The sequence below is a fragment of the Setaria italica genome, chromosome V, assembly GCF_000263155.2.
Source record: "Setaria italica strain Yugu1 chromosome V, Setaria_italica_v2.0, whole genome shotgun sequence".
NCBI lineage: Eukaryota > Viridiplantae > Streptophyta > Magnoliopsida > Poales > Poaceae > Setaria > Setaria italica.
Window position 1 is genome coordinate 38,077,819 of NC_028454.1, and position 17,949 is coordinate 38,095,767.

The 17,949-nt window shown below is 41.3% G+C and overlaps 1 protein-coding gene across 1 annotated transcript; it reads right to left on the bottom strand.

The window, feature by feature from the left end:
* Positions 1 to 50: 50 nt before the first annotated feature.
* On the bottom strand, positions 51 to 15,003 carry LOC101768019 (ubiquitin carboxyl-terminal hydrolase 12). Its single transcript, XM_004970062.3, has 33 exons — positions 14,747 to 15,003; positions 14,437 to 14,572; positions 13,339 to 13,474; positions 13,093 to 13,250; positions 12,007 to 12,272; positions 11,714 to 11,932; positions 11,519 to 11,627; positions 11,312 to 11,427; positions 10,927 to 11,025; positions 10,356 to 10,465; positions 9,976 to 10,050; positions 9,587 to 9,665; positions 9,364 to 9,510; positions 9,206 to 9,286; positions 9,009 to 9,128; positions 6,951 to 7,073; positions 6,697 to 6,777; positions 6,474 to 6,562; positions 6,281 to 6,389; positions 6,106 to 6,174; positions 5,919 to 6,029; positions 4,365 to 4,420; positions 4,102 to 4,279; positions 3,929 to 4,030; positions 3,784 to 3,855; positions 3,630 to 3,695; positions 2,283 to 2,348; positions 2,072 to 2,146; positions 1,286 to 1,402; positions 846 to 920; positions 659 to 748; positions 503 to 574; positions 51 to 386 (listed from the first exon to the last, which is right to left on the bottom strand). The coding sequence occupies exons 1-32, from the start codon at positions 14,768 to 14,770 to the stop codon at positions 533 to 535; spliced, it is 3,396 nt and encodes a 1,131-aa protein (XP_004970119.1). The 5' UTR covers positions 14,771 to 15,003; the 3' UTR covers positions 51 to 386; positions 503 to 532.
* Between the last annotated feature and the right edge of the window lie 2,946 nt (positions 15,004 to 17,949).

The window sequence follows — 17,949 nt, forward strand, 5'->3', positions numbered from 1 at the left end:
GCCACAACTGTAAACTTGATCAATTCTACCGCTAGGTACCACCAAACGGATAAAAAAGGTCACAGCCTTAAGAAACGATAAAAACAACAGAACACTGAATCAATTGTATTTAGACCTGTAACAGGTTCTCCGAGGCTAATGTTAACAACTTCCCACAGAACAGTGCTGGGGAACGCAAAAGAACACGGTGGTCGGACCCCGATTTACAGCTTCCAGAAACTTTCTACAAGGAAAGGTTGCTATAGAACCCTGTACATCCACCAAATGAAAATTCTTTAGATAAACTGCCACGGATCTACTCTATGCAAAGCCTTCCACCCTGTACATGACCAAAAACATAATGAGATTGCTTTTGGAACAAGACAGCGCCCTCATATCCAGTTCTCCTGTGTTTGCAAAGCAGCACACCAAAACATGTAGTGAGACATACTTCAGAACATCCAGTTCAACTAAAGATAATTCTAACCACTCATTTTCACAATTGAAACAAGGAGGCACTCACAATTCCTCGCACAACAACATATTGCCACTTTTAGTTGTAAATCTTCACTGGCTTCTCAAAAGAATGACGGTTCTGCAATTGCTTCAATCCACTATCAGAATATGCCCAACAATATTTAACAGTGAGCCTTAATGTTAGCATTCTTCAGTGTAATACCTGACTGGCTAAGAAGGACCTTTTTGGGGTAGTAGCTGTATGCTCCAATCCAAGAATATGTTCCCACGCCCCATAAATAGGTTTCTGTTTCTAAAAACATAGAAGGAAAAAGACTGTATAAGTCTTTATATTTTGATGAAAGCCTTGCAAAAAGGATTCTGTCCCCCAAAAGGAAAATTTAACTAACCTGGAATCGGCTCAATACAATATCTGAATCTTGGAGGTATTCTGGCCGACCGTATGTAACATAAGCAAATTTCCACTGATGAAAGAGATGTAGCATCATATATATTATCCAATATAAGAGAAAACCCAAGTAAAAAAAAAGAAATGAAACATCAATGTTACACTACACCACAGCAAATATTAATTGAGCCAAACCAAGATGCCCGTTCAAATTAAATTTAGATGAGACGATTAAAATCAGAAAGTGAACCATGTGAATGCAGCAACGCTATCCACGTAAAAAGACTGCAGAAAGTAGGGGGGGGGGGGGGGGAAAGGAATGACTTAAAATAAACAGTAAATAGCAGTTGATAGAATAGATGGTCCAAAGGTGCTTAAATGACAAAAAACATACATGATATAATTCAGAGGTCGATCATATAACAAGGTTGAAACGAGTACCTTTAGAAACTGCTCATCAGGAACTTGAAGTCTCTTCTGAATCCGTACTTTGATATCCGACAAAGCCTCACCATCACGAATTAAAAAGAAGAAAGGTTCTCCAAAATATTGAATATGCTGAAGGGATAAAGCGGTTAAGTCAATGAAAGTAACAACTGTTGAATCATGATGCCTTCTCAAAAAGTGTAAGCAAGCACAAAAGTAGCACTGTAAAACATCAGAGAAAGAGGATTTCCTAAGGGGGGGAACTAGGTACAGAAGACATTTCATAATTGAATCACAACCCCAAATGAAAAGGTTTTGGCAGGTCAGATACCTGCAGGTAGCCAGAACCTTACATAGTGTTTCACAAAGCTAACAGTTAGTCCCCAGTAATTTTGACTGCAGCAGTAAAATTGTGTGATCTGGTAACTCACCAATTTTATAACTATTTAAAATTTCAATCTGCCCAAAATGCACCTGGTGAATATTAATCAGTTTGTAGGATGACGTGTGTGATACTAACATGAGTATGCATCTCTATGACGACCTATGTTCATTAGGCATTTCAATCACCAACTTTGGTGAAGGTAACACTCCATTTTGTGAGCACTCTTCACCAGCGTAAGTTTGTTATTAGCAAAAATGAACTGCCAATCCTCACCAATTTCTAATATTCTCCATTGATATGACCCATTTATAACAAGTATTTTAAGAAAAATGTGCTCCTAACTTCTTTCAAATGAGCTTGAAAGGATCAAATTACTACAAGGATCCTTGAATCTCAAAATGCTTAAAGATACATACATGAATATCTTTGAAGAAGTGATAGACATGAACCAAACGGTCATTAGGCCCAGCATTTTTCTCTTCCTCAGGAACCTGGTAAAACAAATAAGAAAAAAGTGTGAGGGGGGTCAAATTTACTTTCAGAAACACTGTAACTGTAAAAATAGTTTATGGAAAATGACCCCATCAAAAGTCCAGTGGAAAACCACGCTAGCATAGTGGTGCATACCTCTTCAATACGAAGGGGTCCAGATTGGTCACTAACTGAATCTATCTTATCTCCTGGTTGATAAACCTAAAATTATACAAGGCCGTCAATTGATCAATATAAGAGATCGACATGGTAAATATGAACATCATCTTGATCAAATATCAAAGGAAAAAAAGGCAACTTTCTATAAATAAAGCCAAGGGTAAAATTTAAAAGTTGTACAGCCATAATGCATCACGTTCTTCCAAATCAAACGAAAGGAAACTCCCAAATCCCATTCTAGTTCACCCACATGCATGCCCCTCAACCTCAGATGCACCAAATATTTGGCACCATTAATAGGGCCTCAAGCCCCACATCCCAATCTGTCAGCAAAAGATATCTACATCTTCTGTGACACCACATAGCAGGTGCACCTTTCCCTATCAGCATACCCACCAGTATCTATAGTTGAGAGAGTGGTATAATGCACAAGAGATGGTGGTGGGAAAAGGGGGCAATGCAGGGACATGGAATTTAACTCCCTCCATTTCGTGATAATTGCCTGGTCGACACACCTAGGAGGCAACATTTCAGTAAAATTTTACTATCTAACAGGAATACAAGATAAAAAATTATCCGATCAGAAAAAAAAGGATTACTTAGCTTTTGTACCTCCTAGGTATGTGATGGACAAACTACAAACAAAGGTTTACGCAGCTACGTCCCCTCAAACTCAAAGGAACATAACATTTAATCTTATCTGCTCACCAGCCTCCCTCCCTATCCCAGACAGTAAGTCCTCAAAAACATCTAGTGGGATCTTTCCATAACTTGTGCAATGCCTTCAGAAACACTACCTCCATCCGCTAATATATGACGTTGGTTAGTTCATTTTTTAGCTAGCCAACGTCATATGTTAAAGGATGGAGGGAGTAATATGCGAGTTAAACATACTCTGATCTCATCCAAGCCCCCTGATACCTTTGATACATCTAATCAGCCTCAAGCACCGCCTCCTGAGCTACAATACTCACATCTAGAGTGCACAATTATCTAACCTCCCACCGAGATCTACAGTTTAGATCCTGAGATAACTCATAAGCAATTGGCTTGAGCAAAAGGAGGCTAGACAAGGATTTGAAATTCTACTAATATGATGAGGTATGGCTGCTGTCCTGAAATAGAATTATATAGTACAATATCTGGATCCCACCATACAAATTCCCAGTTTGATCCAAGCCAGAATAAGTATGAACAGTTAACTCAAACGACATCCAAATTAAATGAATTACCCAGATAGTGGTGCTGAAACCATTCATTCACTAAAACAATACTAAAAATAAATAAATAAATAAATAGAGAAGGATATCTTCCATTCAGTACCTTGCATATCTTGTGAAGGTGGACATTGAAAAACCGAAATTCAGCATCATTACAAGAAAGTTCAACCTAATACAAGGAACAAAAGTATGCAAAATGAAATAGCTATGCCAATACCACATTCAAAGAAATTTAGCAATTGTTGCAGCCAACACACCTTTGACTTTAAGTCTTCGATCAAATCAAAAAGAGCATTACTTTTTGGTGACCTCATAATGTGAAATGACGCCTGACAAGAAAACACTGCCTTAGAACATGGTCAGCAAAATATATGAACCTGCAAAGAATGTGTAGAAACTAACCTCACAGTTTTTCGCATTTTGAAAAGCAACTTTCAGTGTTTTCAGACCTTCCAGCTCAGGCAACGGAATGTCCAGTGTCTCATAATATAATATGTCACACATCTGCTAAATCAAACGAAGCTTGTGTAATCTGAAGAGGAATATAGTTAACACTCGAAAAAAGGAGTTCAAACCTGATTGTGATGCTGTAGCATGTCCGAAAGATAATCAAGACCTCTGTATTTGATGTAGTAAGGTTTGGGTTGGTGAGAAAGTGGATGGTGTTGAGTAAGCCGAATTTTAGAAGGTTCATCCAGACCAAGTTGATGAGCAACCTTCTCAACAACATCATCATATGTGGAACGCTTTGAACTTCACCAGAAAAAATTACATGTTATTATTGGTGCAATACTGTCAATAAATGGATGCAGGCTCACCAAAACATAATAACACGTACAGCTCCAGAGAGAAGTAGTCTTCTTTTGGCTTCTCCAGCAATCTGAAGCGAACAATCTACAAATAATATTAACCAATTATCAGAAGAAAAAAAGATAAATCAACTAACCATTCAAACTAACAAAGTAAATCAATCATTGCACAGGCAAACAAACACTCCCAGATAAGAAAATTGATGGTACGTTTTAATCAGAATTTAACAGCCAGAGTACAGTTATCTCCTACACAACTATGTCAGGTTGCCTGACTAGAAACTAATTAATGTAATTTCATTTTTACGACCAAATTGAGCTCACTCAAGAGGTCAGCGTTGAACTGTGCACAGTCAACAAAGTTCTCCCCCTATTTTTGTTGTGCCAAAGATGCAATACATTATTTTGGAGCAAATTTGACCCATTCTGTTTCTCGAAAAATTAGAAACCAGTTAGAAAATACAATAGCTTAGATCTGCATGCAAACAGACCTCCAATAAAATTTCTCAAACTACAAATAATGTATTTCAGTGGCATTCATAAAAAAATCCCTTTCAAACGGACAAAAAGTGCCTAATATATGGGCATGGTCTTGGTACACATGAGCATACCAACGTGCTAGTTAGGTCGGAGCTTCAAAAACAGGAACTAATCGATTTAACTCAATTAGGAAAAAAGCAAGAGAAACAAATAAAGGTATCGCGTGTGGATGAAACGAGAGCAGTGGCCCAAAAAGAATTATCAATCTATAAACTGGCATTGCTGTTACAATCTAGAATGGAAGAACTACTTTGAAGACAAGGGAACTATCTTGCAATATGTTCCGTTGTAAGAAATCTTGACATTTTACATACATTCTGACATACAAAACAGCTAAACCTGGCTACATGAAAACTATGAACATACAAATATACAATCTTATACATATATTATATCCTCTGTTATATATAGCCTTTTACAATTTTCGGATCAGAGGGAATTGGTTGCACATAAATTTAAAATCAATTTGCATGTATTATTTTCTTCCTCAGTTCTTTTCTAGAGATTTTCTGTCGCAATCTTGCCTTTCGGTAACATTAAAACTTGCCCAGTAAATTTATCTCGTCAATCATTCTATCTGTAACATATAACACTAACACCAAACTGAAACTTTTATCCATAATGCAATCAATCAGCAACTATTTACAGCGACATTCAACTCAATTATGCAGTACTGACAGTTGACCTAACCAATGAAGTTGGTTCCTTGTATATTATTTTCAAAAAACTACAGATAATATGGTCAATGCCGAAGGATGCGTTTCCGAATTTGCAAGCCCCACAATTCCAACAAAGCAAGATGTCTAACCAACCACCAAAACACACATCCTAGTTGAAATGAGCACTTGTTTTCAACGAGCAAAAGATAAACAGAAGGGCAGAATATGCAGAACAACCTTCACTTGTCAATGTTATTGATAGATGGCACATGAAAGGCTCATACATTGTTAACAGGATGCAGGAAGTATGAGACATGAAGTAATTCAAGGAAATCGAATGAAATAATACGCATATACCGCTCAGCCTCGCGCCATGTGAATTACCTGTTTATTATGAATATATTCGAAGAAAGAAGATACAGTAGGATAGCGATATTGATCCATTTTATCTGGCAAACAGCGTTTTTGGTAGCATATTATATCACCATTCTCAATCTGCCAGAACAGAGCATAAGTAAAGCAAAGATAATATCAACAAGAACAAAACATCAATATAAAAAAGGGTACAAACCTGGCTTGAATGGAAAGATACATTACTCTCAATTGGTTCGCACATCACACTTGGATCATACATTATTTCCTAATAAGAGATTTAAGAAAAATAAGTAGGGAGCACAGATACTTCCTAAAGCTCATCCAAATTTGAGGAAAATAAGGTCTGATGCTCCAGCAAAACCATTTCTAACCTCATAGAGATCAATATCTTCATCAGACGGAAATCCGGCGATCTGATTCAGCCTTTCTACTATATCAAATGGTTTCCCCGATGCTTTCACAAAAAATTTTCCAACATATCTGTTTCATTATAACAATGATAACAAACCTAATCAGTTTGATTGGTTGAACAATACATAAAGAAAGCAGAGAGAGAAAGATAACCTTAGGTCTTCCTTTTCAGGATCGTAGAGCTTGAAGAAAAGTAATATATCTTCTTTGGTCTTCACAGGAGGAGCAATCGGTTGATTTTCCTGTATGTTTTATAAGCTATGTTTAGAATGGTAACGGAACAACCAAGACATAGCAAGGTTACATAGATGAATGATTGCATTAATAAAAAAACTAAGGGACCAAATGCAATCGAAAAGGTATTTAATCATTTAACCTGGCCAAAATGAACCTCCAAGAATAGCCTTACTTCAGAAGTCTGAAATTTTGTTACAGTTGCATCTTTAAGCAGCCCAATCTGCCCAAAAGAAAAACATACATTAGTTGAAAATCGACAAAATTGACAGATATAAAAATAAATGAAAGCTTGTAGAGGCAGTTACCCAACTTGTTCTTTTAAAAGAATAATTTGAATGTTATTCTAACAGCATCAAACATCATCACAACATTGAGAATGGGCATTCCACTTACAGCAGTTTTTTCCTCCTGAAGGGTCAACGGCCGACTGGGCCTGTAGGTACTGTTCTTCCGCTTAGCCCACACCCAAAATCGTTGGGATTCCACCGGGATGCCAAATTCTTTTGAAAGCTCCATCTGCCAAGAGAGCATCATGAAATTTAAAAAAAAAGCTTTCTTGCCAATACAAAAGATAAGAAATATGATAATATTCTGATCTTAACAATTACGAAGTGTATCTCAAACAAATGCAATTGTTCTAACAGCAGTCCAGGGTGGCGTAGCAAGAAATTTTCAATAGGGCGTGCCCTGGTGTCCAGGGTAATAGACCGTACAAGATTTTAGGTCATAAATAGCTTATCTCCATAGACATTTGCAAAATCAAGCTGTGCTAAGGTACACCAGGACACCCACCTGGTTACGCCGCTGGCAGTTCAGTAAAAATATTTTTCTTATTTGCTACTCCCTCCATTTCAAAATGTAGGTCGTTTTGGCTTTTCTATATACATAGATTCTGCTATGTATCTAGACATAACCTATATCTAGGTACATAGCAAAAATCATGTATCTAGAAAAGCCAAAACGACCTACAATTTGAAACGGAGGGAGTATATACTAACAACACCAATAAATTAGTTTACACTTGCACCAGTTGGCCAGCCATAGTCTTACCAATTTTATTTTCATGTGACAAACCTAAGCAACTCATCGATATATTAGTGTTTAAATTAAAAAGGTCCCACTGCACACCTTCTGAAAGAATACTTAAGAAGCTCAGCATGAAACTCCTGGAATGATTGAATTATAAAATATGATTTAAGATTCATAATAATTTGTTAATTATTATTACAGCTGTCAACAATCAGTCTAGTCATCAAATCACTGTGTTTCCATGCCTAATGCCAATCCATAATAATTTGTTAATTATATTATTATTACGGTAGTTGATACTCAGTCGAGTCATCAAATTACTGTGTTTTCGGGTAGGTTTGGTTTGCTGCCGCCGTCTGCCCTGCCAAAGACATCGGCCGGCCAAATCTTGGCAACCGATTTGGCTGCCCAGGAATCGGCCGGCGCGGGGCTCAAATGAACTATGGATGGGCAGGCAGGCCAAAGCATGCCAAAAATTGGTCGGTATCCAAGTGCGAACCTCGCACGTCGTCAACGACCAAAATTTTGGTAGGGCTGTCGCAGGAACTCATCCAAACGCGCCCTTCATGCTTAATGCCCTAATCCTCTGGTCACAAACTATTATAACTCTAATATAAAAGCCTTCTCCTCATCAGGTGACTTATGTTGGTGTTTTTTTGCCATCAGATAAAAAACCAATGGCTCTCATCACCCTCCCAGCCTCCCTACTCAACTTCTCTAGCCTTAGCCTCCCTACCTCCACTCTCCTTTGTTTCTTCTCTCACCCTGACTCCACCCACTGCGCTGCCATTGCCGCCAGCTGTCATTGCCGCCAGCGGTCTCCTTCATCACCCACGTGCCTCCTCTCTCCTCCCCTACTCGCCTGGCACCATATTCTTCAATTCCGACCAAGCTCCCACATCGCCACACACTCAGCTCCTGCGGAGCTATACCATCCACTAACCACTCAGCACCTGACACCCTTTCCAGCCCCCACCGCCCACCAGTGGCTTCCCATCACCGCGGCTGGTGGCACTGCAGGTACCTCGGCATCCCAGCTCAGTGCCGCAACCACTGCTGGCTGGCAAACCTCCCCAGGATCCCTCTACAGCCATCGGCACAAGTAAATTCAAATATAAAACTAATGTTCAGTTATTTAAAAATGTTGGTAACTTATGGATAAGCAAGATTTCAGTTCCCTGCTGAAGAGTAAATTTGAATATAAAAACTAACATTTGATTATTTAAGTGTAAATACTGTGAACACTTGAAACAAGAGGGGAACTCCTAATGTTGCAGCCAATACTCAGTATTATAGTAAAAGGTAAAAGGAAGGATAATCGATAGTTAAGTACATCACAGAATTATTCGACTCGGAGGAAGTAACTACACATACAAGATTAGTAACTATAATCAAAACAAACCATAAGGCCCAGCGAATTACCTTGACCTCGTTGATTGACATGTTCTTAGGTGCACGGAAGCTATGAACTTTGTCAAAGTCCACGAGATCAAAGTGCACATGTCTTCCAATTTGCTCTTTCAAATCAGAATCCCAGGCCACCTAAGTAATTGTTTAAATTAGTGAAAACTGAGAAATAGCCCCCATCAGACATTGAAACGGACAAAATCAAGTTAAACCTTCAACGCAGTGAACATGTGAGCCTCAGCTTTCTCCCTTTTCTTGTATTCCTTTTCTTCCTGTTCCTTTCTTAACCTAACCTGGGAAGATTTAAATAATATTAAAACAAACTCTATGGACTTTATTAAATAAATGAAATTGAATAAACAAGTATTACCTTAAGGTGTTCTGATATGTCTTCCTCGTCCAAATCACAGATAATTTTCTCTTTGTCACTTTCTCGAATGTAAACAAGCATGTAGGCATTTGAATGCTTAGTAAATCTGAGGGGGGTTGTATTCAGCCCAGGGTTGGTATGGGGGAGCTGCAAAAAGGAATTCTCAGCAGAACATCATGCACTTAAGGCCAATTGAAGCAGTTTTAGTGTTTGCATGTATTACCTCTTCTTCACCACCATATTGCTCCTCTAAAGCCCGCTTCGTGTCTTCTTTTGTTACCCGTTCATCATCAAACTTGTACCTAAATTTCCAATTTGTAAAGTAAATGAATTACAAATGTAAAATATCCCTGCAGAGATTGTACAATGTAGTGCAGAATATTCTTAAAAAAGGAAGTATAATTTGCATAAGAGTATTGAAAAGATTTGTTTGTGTCCACTTAAAATTGAATGTGTATGGACATCATACAATGTTGATTGTACAGCTATTGCTTGAATTAACCTTAATCAGATCAGATTAAAACAAAAACACAATTTAGTACTATCAGTGAAATATCTATGGTAAGTAGAGAAATAAGAAGAGTTTGACTCAAATATCAAACTGAACAGTACCATTGGTCAGACAACGTCGGGCGAATGAAGGCATAGTAGTGTCCTCCATGAACTCCACCACTATGAACTAGTACACTGCATCGAAGAGAGGCTATAAATATTACTATAAGGATCCAAACTGCTCACAAAATAAAAACCACTAGTCTGCATCTAGCCAGCAACTACAGAATTGCAAAAGTGTTAATCTCACGGGCAGGTATTTTAAATTTTTTGCATGCCTTCAACATGTGAGTTTGTCTACTATTACAGTTTACAAACGGGAAATATAAAGAGTTATCTAAAGTAAGGTGAGCATAATTAATATATATATAACATGTAAATTATAACATACTTATAGTATTCATCATTTTCAAGTGACAAAAGAACATGGTAACCATTACCTGTGAAGAGTATATAGGTTACGCACACTTCTATCCGCTTCTGGAGAAAGATATTTTCCATCATCTCTATCAAGATCCAATTGAAGTGGGAACTCATAGCGGTCGTTTATCTACATCACGCAATAAATTGAATTAAACCGAGCAAAAATGCAAATAACCTATAAGTAAACAAAAAAAAGCATCTTGAATGTGTGCCTCAGATGATAAATATTTCCATCCGAGGACTATATTAGATTATCTTTACAGTGACAATTAATGCAACGAACCTTTTGCCTACTCAAATCATCCAGAAAAAACTGTGTGTAGCATTTGCATTGTTGACCTTTTTATGTTTCAAAAGTTCAAGCCAATGAAAACTAAGCCTCAAACATGAAATATGACAGCTGAAAGGTCAAGGGTAGTTCAAGGCTCCTACGATATAAAATATAGCATTGACAGCTCTAATTTAACCATATCCTAACATGTTCAAAAACTTATCTATGTGATTGTAAGAACCACAATGTAAGTACAAAACATGGAAAAGGGAAATCCACAGATAGGGTAAGATAAAAATAAGAGGCCAAGCACAGACCTTGACCATTGTATCCCGCACAAAATCGTATTCGAACCGTTTTAACTGAAGTTGCAAGACTGGAGGGAAGTCAACAAAAAGCATTCCTTTCTTGGCATCCTGAAAAAAAAAGATAGGAATCTCCTTTCAAACAGCAGAAATAATCTAACCATTATCTTCAGTATAACTCTTTTACATCAGTTCGCTACTGCATCTAGATTAGCACTCACCCCACAATGACCCAAATAACAATTAGATAAAGTTCAGTAATTTAAACCTAGATTACCATGCTATACCTGTATCATCTAATTCAGCTGCACAGACAAAATTTAAAAAGAAAATAGAAAGTCTTCTAAACTTTGACACGGAATTTGAAAGTTGTAGATATCAATGCCAAGTCGCTCACCTGCAGACCATGTTCCTCAGATTGATACTTATTATCGCCTTCTAACCTCTCCACTGCAACATACTTATCAAATGATGCGTAGACATCAGAACACCCCTTGACATCAAGTGCAAGATCTGTGAAGAAAAAAAAAGGTACACAAAATACTCTATTGACTCTTGTCAACCAAAACACTAAAAAGAAAGCATATTTCCCCTGGCTACCTACCATAGAATGACTCTTTCCTGGTAGATTTGTGGTCAACATTAATGCACTCGATATAATTCATATGGTGACCCTCAAATAACTTTTGTATTGCTCCTTCCACAGTGGTCCCCTGAGAGAGAAGAACAGCTGCAGATCCTTGGAAGAGTTGGGGGGGGGGGGGGGGGGGGGGGGGTTCAACAAAGTTAGATGACAAACCTTCATCTTGTTCTCCAGCTTTTCACAGAGAACCCTATTCAATTCTTGAACATCATGCTGCATGAATGAATCATAGCTATCCCATCCAAAGGATTTGGTGAGCTCTTTTGTAGCAACACTATTGTCATTATGCTGAAGTTTGTAGAAAAGACTTTGCAAAGCGAGCGGAATGCTCCCTGAAGGTGTATCATTCTCTGAAGTAGGCATATGATATACAGCCTAAAACATTAATTTCAGTATCAGCACCACACTGAAGGATCAACTATAATAGACAAAAGTAGAAATATTCCTACCTTCCGAAAGTAGGGAATGTGATACAAAGTCTGAAGGAGAGAGTTCATGTAACATGTAGCTCCTTGATTCTTCAGGCCGACATAACCGGTCATCTTTTTGGAGTCATAGTTCCAGAAATCAACAATTTTACGCACAGCAACCTCAGCTTCAATAATGCATTTATCATTCACAACATATCCTTTACTTGAATCATATAGATCCATCAAAGGCATAAAAGATGTGAAGCCCCAATCACTTTCTCGGGCATTGAATTGATGTGTTGCTTCTGTGGGGAAAAATAGAGAGCACATCAAACAATGGCAAATTTACATGCTTCCTAAAACCTATTTAATGGCATAAAAACGAAGAACTAAATTTCAGAACAGACTGCAACTTGATTCCTAATAAATGAAAACGATGTTCTTTCAGTCAAACTAGAGTGAAAAGGAAAGCAAGGAAAGATGTTAGTTACTCTGCATTGTGCAAATTTTTGTTTAGCAGGTCAATTTCTTTCTCCTTTTTATTGTGTTAATTCAGACCTTTATCTTCCTTTGCTCTCATTCCGCCTTGAACACTCCCACCCTTATGTTTAGCAGTTGGAATAATTCAGCTTCCCAATTTTCAGTTGAATTACACATCAAGCATGTCAGGGGCTCAGGGCATAACACAACCATAGCACAAAACATTGATGTGTTACTACTACCCATCCTTTTCTTGGGAAATTTGCTCTACCAACCAACATAGAAAGTGTAAGAATTACCTACTTCACAGCAGAGAAGAACCGAGCAATATATATCAACCATATTAAGAAATGCCAAGGGATAATGAAGCATATAGCACACTTTTGTGTAATTACCGATGAAAAAGACCATCATTTACTCTAGAGATGTCATAGAATAAAGAAACATTGGAAACATAAAAAAAAAGTTAAGTGCCTATCCTCACAAATAATCAGAGTCAAATTCATGCTGAGTTGCTGACTAGATGAATGTACAATTGCACTCATCCAAAAACCCAAAAGCAAGCAGTAATATTGCTAGGAACAAAGAAAGTACTATACATTTTACATCAGATGTATAATGAGGGTGAGAGGTAACAGGAAATACCTTTTCTTAACGACATTTTGCTGTCTATTTGGTTTACCACAGCAAGGCTGAATTGTGCATACCTACTCCATCCAGGAGGCAGAAAATTTGCATCAGCAACATCCAGGTACATTGAAAGGTTATCTACGTTATTTCCTTTGGGGAAAACCAGCACTCGCCTGCGAGGAGGTAATATAAAGCACTGAGACAAACTCTATAACTGACTAGTGCACAATTAGAAGTGATGAGCAGCTGCATTTTGCTCACCATTTGTATCCTCCGACGACAAAATCATCAGAGTAATGCTTTCTAACATTGCGTTTGAAGAAATTTTCAATGGTCCATGTAAATCTGGATGTACAGGGATCTGGCACAGTTTGGTTCTCAACAGTTGATGCAGATTCTGCAAGACAACAAAAGAAATAAGTGATATAATGGAGTAGAAAACAATAAGTAATATGCCTTTCCATACTTCAGGCTTCATTGTACTTCACCCACAGTATCAATTGTCAAAGAAACTACAACCATTGTACCAACTATGCACACACCTAGCATTTTGATAGTCACTCTGCACTGTCAAGACATCATGACCTATTTACCAAACAGTAGACACTAGTGACAACCAGAACTAACCTAACAAACCCATGAAAGTTCACTTAGTGAACATAGGTAAAACACTAACTACCACAGGTTGCATAATGAACAGAATGCGTGCAAGGCTTACATAGAATGTCTGATCTCCATCAGAGGCTCTAGTTAAATGACCCTATCAATTATCATCTTAGTTTCAGACACGTGAGAATAACTGTAGCATTTGAGCATACACTTCACGATATTCAGTCCGAAATTCCATATCCACCATTTTAAAATAATCAGCGAAGATCACAAACGAGCACGAATTGTGATCTTGTGATGTAGAATTTTTATATTCTCTTGAACATTTCGTGGTTCAATAATTTACATTCATCTAAAAAACAGTAGCACGACAACACCAAACATATAGGTTATATCTACTCCACAATAGACACGAATACTGGAAGTCATCACAAAAGATGATGAAAAAAACTTTACAAAATGATTAATCCTTCTATATATAGGGTTTACTTCCAACCAAGTTGACAACTATCTCAATATCATGATTAAACAGATACAAGTGCAAAGCTTCTGAGAGTGGCAGCCAACAGGTATAAAAAACAACAGCCATCAAAGAGCAGTGCTATACTGCTATGTCCCTAATCATGTCTCACCGTGGAAAACAAGAAAAGGGCACTGCAAAGACAATGCATTAGCAAAAAAAATCCAATAATGTAGCCTACATCAAACTATGCCTGAGAAAACCCCGAAAGGCCAACCAAAAAATCTCACCTTCCATCGGCTGCGGACCCTCCACAACATCCTGCTGCGGACCCTCGACGACATCCTGCTGCGGACCTTCGACGACGGCCTGCTGCGCGCCCTCGATAACATCTTGATGCGGAACCAGCATCTCCTCATCCTGGTCCTGCACAAGAAGCAGCCGGACAGTTCAGGACACAAAGAAGAAAAAAAAACTGCAACCCCCAACCGCAGCACCTCGAATCGATCAAAGGTCGCGAATTCCTTCCACCGAAACGCCCCCGACACGGTAATCTGCGCGTTACAGTGGGCAAAGGCAAACTGAGTCTGGAGCTTTTACCTCGGGGGCGCGCGGTACAACCATGGTGCAGCGCGGCGGCTCCGGCGCCGATGGACCGACGGAGCGTCAGATCGCGGCGGCGATCGCTCTGGACCAAGCGGATTTTGCTAGGGTTTAGGGGAGAGGAGAAGAGAAGAGGAAGCGGAGGGGAGAAGGAAGAGCAGTAGGGGAAAAAATTAAAAAGGGTTTTCGCTATAAAGGCTGCGGATGCGGCTTTTTCCAAGAACGGTTTGCAGTTTGCCTCTTGAGTCTTGACCGGCTTGCTTGGTCCTCCTTACGAGCGGAGCATGGTTGCTGGAGAGGAAAAAAAAAACAGCAGCTCCTACCATTTGGTCGCTATTTGTTTTGTGCGCCTAATAAGCGTATGAAAAGGAAGTTTCTGGCACCCTGCTTCTTGTATTGTTAGAAACGAGAGGGAAAATGAAGTGCGAGTGGTAAAGGGCAAAAAATTAGCTTAGTAGAAATTTAAGAATGTTGGACTAAATTTTTAAAAGTTTGTGAGATAAAAATGGTTAAAGGTCTGCGAAGCTCAGAATGACTTGTTCTGGTAATCAACCAAGCAGGGAATTTCTTTCATTCAAATAATCACTTCTCTTAGAAATCACTTCAATAGATCAAAAGTAGGAGTTCTAGTAAACTGAGCTTAAAATTTATTTTCTCGTTTGGATTTTAGGTTAGGGATAGGAAGTGTGTTTGGACATGGGAAATAAATCTTCTTTTCCCAAACTTTGAAACCTACGATGAGAGAGTGGATATAAGGCTTTTATTTTGGCTTCGGCTCCACATGTTTTCCGCAAAATCGAGATATTATATATCGTGAAGTCGTTTTGTTAGTCAGGGTTAAAATAAACTAGGAACTGGGTGAAGTTAGTTTTTTTTACTTCACTAGCTTTGGCTTGACTGGTGAAATCATTGGGAGAAGCCCTCCCAACCAGCCCCCAAGTAAGAGATGTGAAATGAAAATCTGCCTTTAATTATATGATATTTGATTGGCTCTCCACTTCTTTAAGAAGGGATGAGAGATGTGTCATGATATATAAAATATTATTTTTATAAAAGATTGACTAGATTCATACCATTATAATCTCTCCATAGACCCAAACTGTTGTGGGGAAATATTAACGACCTCCTTATACCCCTTAAAACAACAGTCATGAAGGCCCAAGCTCACCTGCGGTAATGACGACCACCGCTGACCTAGCATGGGCAGGGAGCATCCCACTCCGTCTCGCCCGACCCAGGACCCCGGGGTAGGACACGCCCGACCCTCGGTGGCAAAACTCCGCCTCGCCCGACCCCGGGTGTAGGGGGTCGAACTCATCCGGGCCCACAAGACAAGGGTCCGCCTTAGGCGTAGACCGACAGACAAGGCGGTAAGCAGGACTACAGGGGTCAACCGCTTCCCCCAACGTGCACAGTTATGGCGACTGGATATCATCATCATGCTTGGCGGCAACGGTCGCCCGGAGGATCGGCGATAGGATTCGACGACAGCCGCAATCCTCCGGTGGCCACGCTGATAGGAGCCGAAGGCCGGAGCAGGAGGCGGCGATCTGGGGACTTGGTCCTTCTCCTTGTACTATATTTTACTTAGCTTATCTCTTTTACTTCTCCACACACCCGGCTCACCTCTAACCCTGAGCCCTCCTTGCGCTATAAAAGGAGAATCAGGGGCCCCGAGACAGGAGGACTCTGAAGCCAAAAGAACCCACACACTCACCTCACGAGCATCAGTGCACACCCAAGAGACTTGGGACCGGCTCCCTCTCTCGCCTGTTTGTAACCCCTACTACAGACCACGCGTGAGTAACACGAGCTGCTCCTCATACTGGACGTAGGGCTTTCCTTGCCCGAACTAGTCTAACCCCGTGTCTTCTAACGTCACCATCCGAAGCCTTACGCGCATAAAAGAAATTTACTTGCCGTAGTCTTGATCCGCTAATCTCGACAACGACAGTTGGCGCACCAGGTAGGGGACCTTTGCGCGTACATCACCGGCTTCAGATGGCCAGCCGCGACGCCAGCTTTGCTCCCGGCTCCCTCGTCCGCTTCGGGAGCTCGGATTTCCTCGCCACGGGGGAGGGAATTGAGCTGATCCCTCTCCTTGTCCTACCTGCTCGCCCCGTCGTCCCTGGCTCCGCCGCCGGGATAGTGGTGAGCGGCCGGGGGCGCTCCACGGGGCCCTCTTCGGAGGAGTGGCCCTTCGGGCTGCGCAATGCCGCGGCGACCCACGGTCGCCTCCTGGCACGGGCCATGACCGTGCCACCCACGAGCAACAAGCTCCTGGGCGTGGCGAGCACAGCCTCCGACGCCAGCTCCGACAACGGGAGCCACCACCCCTCGCGCGAGTGCTTCATGGCCGATGTACACTCCGAGGGGTCCAAAGATGACGGCGCCGAGGGAAGGCAGCGCACTCCTCCACCGCGCGCCGCAGCTACGACTGGGGCCCTTGCCAGGGTCCCGGTGCGGCCACGACAACCGGAGGCGCGCGCGGCGCTGTACCAGGAGGTCGAGCGCCCCCGCAACAAAGGCAGGGCACGACAACGGGCGCGTGACGTCCAGCGACGCATTTGCACGGATGAAGATCGCCCTCAGCTCTTCGCCCGCGCCAGCCATAACATCGCTGCAGCAGTAGCCCTACTCCGACGACTTCCCGAGCCGGCAACGCCTGAGGAGCGACAGGCCTACCAAGAGGTACGCGACCTGCTTGAGTGTGCAGCAGTCCAGCAGGCAGAGAGCTCCGTGTCCCGGCGACGCAGACACGGCACCAGCACAGTCACACCCTCCGCGCCTCTCGAGAGGCGCGGAGGGTCTGTCCACCAACCTTCCTCCCACGGGGGAAACCGGGCCTCGCCCATTCGACGGACTACACCACGCACGGGCGGTGGGGCTTCGTCCGTCCACCGCCGCATCGGCCCCATCCGTGACATCCGTGACGCCTTGGATGCGTGGAGGTGCTCCTATGCGAGCAGGGAGGACAGAGCCGACCGCGGCTACCACGTACACTGTGGTGGTCGCCACGACGGTGGAGAAGATCGGAGCCCAAGCCCCGACCCAGCAGGGCCCAGGGCCTTCTCCGCGCGCATCCTGAACGCGCTGTTCCCAGCGCGCTTCAGATAGCCCACCAACGTGGCCAAATACTCTGGGAGACGAACCCCTGGCTTTGGCTCAGCGACTACCGGCTTGCCTGTCAGGCCGGCGGA